The 5,337-nt window shown below is 45.2% G+C and overlaps 1 protein-coding gene across 1 annotated transcript; it reads right to left on the reverse strand.

The window, feature by feature from the left end:
* Positions 1-2,399: 2,399 nt before the first annotated feature.
* LOC117566413 (uncharacterized) lies at positions 2,400-4,328 on the reverse strand. Its single transcript, XM_034245938.1, has one exon. The coding sequence runs from the start codon at positions 4,326-4,328 to the stop codon at positions 2,400-2,402; it is 1,929 nt and encodes a 642-aa protein (XP_034101829.1).
* Between the last annotated feature and the right edge of the window lie 1,009 nt (positions 4,329-5,337).

Here is a 5,337-nt window from a genome sequence, read left to right on the forward strand (position 1 = left end):
AGGGCCAAAAAAAACCAAATGGTCAGTCAAAGCAACTAACTAGAAATATTGCTTAATTAATTTTTATAATTTGTATCCAATTTTCAGGCAACATAAAGTCTATAGTTACTATTGTATCTACCAAATTTTGAATTTGTGCTCTTAGAACTTTGTTGGGATTATTAAAGCAGTAGAGAGTTCTTATTTCTTAGCGTTAAAATACAAGCTTAGTTTGCTAATTGAACAAGTTACGCTTATAACTATTATGTATAAATAATTTAGTAATGAGAAAGCAATGTACATCTGCTTAACTCACTTATGCATAGAAGAATTTGGGGAATTTCGATGCGTGAACATGATCGTGCACGCACAGACATGATTGTGTTCGTCACCCAGCTTTGATTATGTTTTTGGCGGTAAAGGGAGGCGACATGCTGACAACATTTGTTACTTGCAACCAGTCGGGCCAGTTGCCAGTTGCTAGTTGCCACAGCGTGGCTGCCACACTCGTTGCTCTTGCTCTTGCTGTTGCTGTTGCCTGCTGCTGTGTGGCAAGCAACACTTCCGGCATTTAAGCAAACAAAATATGCAGCAAGCCGAGGCAACATTTGCAACAGAGTCGAGTTCGCAAGCAAGCAAGCAAGCGAGTTGCCGCTGCCTGCCACATTTGTGTGCCACACTTGTGACATGCGGCGTGCGGCATGAGGCATGAGGCATGGGGCATGCCCCACATACTGTGTACTTCATGTATGTAGGCGGAAAATGCGGCCATGTAGGCTAATGAGTTGCACGCTCGCTCCGCGTCGTCCGACCTCTGTTGCAGTTGCCACTGTTGTTGTTGCACCTCTTTTTTTTCTCCACCGCTGCTGCTGCTGCTGTTGCTGGTTAACGAGGACGCCGCACTCTGTGGCAAGCACTGTGTGCGCCTGCAACAAATGCTCGTGGCGGTGTCATAATGGAAATGTGCATGAAAACAAGACTCTTGTTATTTGCCGACCACGACTAACCAAGCAGCAGCTTGCCACAAAATGGGGCACACACGGTTGCCCCTCTGTATCCGTTCCCCCTCTCCACTCGTCACTCGTCACTTACAACCTTTGAATGCCCCTTTGGATGTGGCATGTGCCAAACTCAGCTGGACATCGAATATTGTAATCGAGTTCGTTGACTTTGAAATACTCTGCGATCAGTGAAGGCAACTTATGAGCTTCAATTGCTTGTTGATCAGTGATCGAAATGGATTGATTATTAATTATCACTTAAAAAAAAGAATTGAGTTTAGTGGCACACACAACTTGTAATGACAGAATCAACCATCTGTTCCTCAAACATTACAAACTATTGACAGAATTGCAGCTTAAAGTTATTTATAGCAACTTCTGTTATATGTAGTTTTGACTTTAGAGACCCTTTACACTTGCTTAAAGGGAGACCCTTATAACTTGCTTAATACGTATCCTGCATGTAGACCACATAGTTGAGAGTGAAAAGAAATGATAAAAGTTTGGTTCACCATTATTTGTGATAACTTTCATCTGAGTACTGACTGTCAGAGACCCTTTTTCTCATCATAACCATATTTCATAGTCATATATCACACATTTAGAAAGAGAAATACTCTTCGGATTAAAGTTTACTTCATCATCATATATGACTAACTTATTTGCAGTATTCACACATTTATTAATGAATATATTCTTCGTATTAACGTTTACCTCATCATCATATATATGATTACTTTACTTGCAAAGACCCTTAAACACATCACACACATTTAAACAACTTTATTTATTGAGGTGAGTGCAGCAATATTCTTGCCATCAAACTTTCTTTTCAAAATCTATCATTATTTATATTATAGAGTTGACATTTAGAGACCCTTTGTCATAATTTATTCGGGCTAGTCATTGTAAATCGTCATCAATGATTTTTAATGTTTTGTTGATTTAGCCAAAAATACTTCTCGTATTGATTTCCATAGGCCCCTTGAAACTATATTTTATTGTTCTTCTTCTGCTTATAGTGTAGTTAATCAGCTTCTAAGACTATTTGTGTTGTACTACAGACACATCACATCATACACAACACATAACCCATGTAGACTTGTTATTCTATTAGTTCATCATATTGTAGTAATGACTTGTAGAGATCCTTTGTCTATCAACATAATTTCTGCTGCTGAAAGTGCAGTCAATCGTCATCAATGATAATTTAAATTATGTTGCTGATTACTTACAGTATTGACTTCCATAGACCTATTTCTTATAGTCTAGTTAATGATCATCTAAGACTTTTTATGTTATCTCTCAGAGACCCTTTCTTTTATCTTCTTGGTGCCTTATTTATTGAGCGGTGCAAAGTGCCGAGTGAGCAAGTGAGAAGTTTAAGCATAGGATATATTACAATATGTAGCTTACAAGTTAGACAAAGTATCGCCTTAGCCAGCGCACACGCAAACTGAGCAGCTCGAGGAGAAAGATGAGAACGGCAAACGTGAGCATGACGTAACAGACAAAGTAGAGGCCACAGAACATCTCAAGTCGAATGGCGACCACCTCGTGGGTCAATCTCGTGACGGGAGCATGAACGAAACTGTGCTCAAAATAGCGATTCACATAGCTGACGATGCCAGCAGATTGCAGCTGCTTGAGCTTGCGATCGAAGGCAAACTTGAGGATCGAATGGCGACGCAAATACATGACCAGCTGATAAAGATAGATGTGCTCCCGCACGTGAGTGAGACGACTCGACTGCCAGTTCAGTTGATTGTAATGCGCCAGATTGTCGAGCAACGAAATTGTCGTCAACTTTGCACCCGGCGGTGCATTCTCCAGCTGAGCGAAGCGAGTGAGAAAGTTGTAGGCGCTGAGACGCGTCCGATTCACCGGAAAGTAGTCGGCATAGTCCGGGGCCAAGTAGATGTAATTTCCACTCAGCAAGTCCGCGATGCGTTCGGGCACCGGTGGAAAATATGGCAACCGAAACACATCGTAAAGTTTGCCCTGATACGCGACACGCAGCACCAAAGCGAGCAGCAGCCAAGCCCCCAAAAGGCCGCGCACCACGCTCACATGCGGGAGAGCGGGAGTCTCCAGGGGATTCCCAAGGAGCGTGGTGTGCACATGCAACGCACTGGCAGCCATATCGAAGCGACGGTAACGTAGACGCCACGCCCACTGCAAAAGCAACGCCAGCAGACAGCTGAGACTCAAGGCGAACCAGACGCTCCCGCAGAAAGGTGTCACGAGCTGATTGACAGCGCCCATGATGTGTTCCACGCGTACTACGAAGATCAGAGCGCTCTGGTGATACGAACTCGTCGTGGAGAAGCGTTCGCGATGCGAGAAATGCGATGCACTCAGCGCCCCGATGGCCACCGAGGAATTCAGGTCGGCTAGCTCCTGGAAGCAGTCGTCGGAGTGAGTGAAGAACCCGAAAGTGTGCAGCGTGCCATCCGACACCGTTTCGATGACTCGTCTGTTCTCGCAGGGCGCCAAGAGATTGATGCGAAAGTCATAGATATCGGCAAGTTTCTTGAGGAGCACGCCATCGACGCCGCTAAGGCGGGAGAGGTCCGCTCGATGCTGGGGATCACTCGAGTTGCCGTCGAACATGACGAACGGCGGCATCGGATGCCAGCTGACGTTGATGGGACAACCGTACAAACTGCCCATGGGACGTGGAAATAGCTGTTGATTGTGCACCTGAAATTGGCCGCCTTCGTAGCGATTGAGCAGCTCGGGAGTGAGCGAATCGTGGCACTCCGGAGCATACAGTCGATAGCCGTAGACGAGCACAACGCCATCGAGTTGTTCGAGCATTACGTTCAGCACATGGAAGCTGAGGCAGGTGGCGAATATATCCCGCAGCGCAGCGTAACGTTGTTCCTCCTCGTGCTCTCTCCCGCTGCGTGCAAGCACAATGAGAAAATGAAACTCCCTGTCGAACAGGGATTTGGCAAAGTGAAAGCGCAGACCGCGAAAGGCGCGCGTCGAGTCCACCAGAAACAGAATGTGATCCCTTGGATTCTCGATGAGGGCATCCCGCAGCAGCTGCAATGCCACACGCTCCCCCAGCTGTCTTAGAAGATAGCTGATCGCCAGCCTGTGCTGACGTTGCACCGCCACCGAGTGCGAGAGATCCATGATGGCCAGCGCATTGTAGCGTTGACTCACATGCCGCTCCAGCACTTTGAGTGCCGCCTTCATTAGCTCAGGCGCGTGATATACGCTGGGCACAGGCACCGAGGCAATCACGGCACTCGGACTCGGACTGTGCCGGGGACCGGTGGGAAAACCCAAGAAGAGCAGCAGCAGCGGCAGCAACAGCAGTTGACGGCAGTGTGGCATGTGGCTGTGGCAAGCGAACAACTTGAACTGTCCCAATTGCCAATTGCAGCGTGCAACACTTGCTGCTGTTGCTGCCACACACACACACACACACTTGACTCGACGTCCCATTTCTGTAATTGCGATCGTTCCGCCAGGATAAGCTGTTGTGGCTGGTTTGACAAATTAGCGGATCTATTAGGCGGATAAGCAGCGTAAGACAGGGTAGCAGGACAGTGCGAAACGGTATTTGAGGTCACTTAAGGGTCGCACATGCTAAGGCTATGCAGTTGGGATGGCGAATAACTCGAGGCGCAGACATTCCCTTCTCTAGGAGCAAAGAGAATTCCTTGAGGTCAGGTCAAGGGAAAATTCCTAAAAGTCAGAATGGCAAAGAAATACGTTCTAGGTATATCTGTTGATAAAACTAGGAAAGTGTTTTACCTGGGTTTGATTAGTAATTGTTCCTTGTTTGTTTAAGAGAATTCATTGAGGTCAAGTCAACGAAAAATTCCTTGGAGTCAGAATGACAAAGAAATGCGTTCTAAGGATGTCTAGGAAAGTTTTTACGTGATTCTGATTAGGAATAATTCCTTGTTCGTTTAAGAGAACTCCTTAAGGTTAGGTTAACACAAAATTCCTGGAAGATTTTTGGTTGAGGACGAAATACTTTGGAGGGAACTATATATTTATGTTATTTCTTCATTATGTGTATCAATTAAATTATGAAAAGTGTTTAAGCTTTTTCTGATTAGGCAGAATTCTCAGTTCGTTTAAGGAATTTTGTGAGGTCAAGTCATGGAAAAGTCTTTTGAGGAAGAAAAGCTTGACAAAGAAGTACAACAGTCCTGCAAAATCTTAAACCAGGTTGTGATGAGGAATCGCTAAGAGTTAGTTAAAAGGAAGGTCAAGTTAATCCCTTAGAGTCTGTTTCTTTACTGTAACCAGCATGTGATAAGGACTACATTTTTATCCTATTATACCAAATGAGAACTTTGAGGTCGGGTCAAGACGAACAAGTGCTTAAACC

This window comes from Drosophila albomicans, chromosome X, assembly GCF_009650485.2.
Source record: "Drosophila albomicans strain 15112-1751.03 chromosome X, ASM965048v2, whole genome shotgun sequence".
Classification (NCBI taxonomy): Eukaryota; Metazoa; Arthropoda; class Insecta; order Diptera; family Drosophilidae; genus Drosophila; species Drosophila albomicans.

What these genes read in the sequence shown, in the direction of transcription:
- LOC117566413 (XM_034245938.1), bottom strand. Translation starts at nt 4,328, where the DNA reads ATGCCACACTGCCGTCAACTGCTGTTGCTGCCGCTGCTGCTGCTCTTC.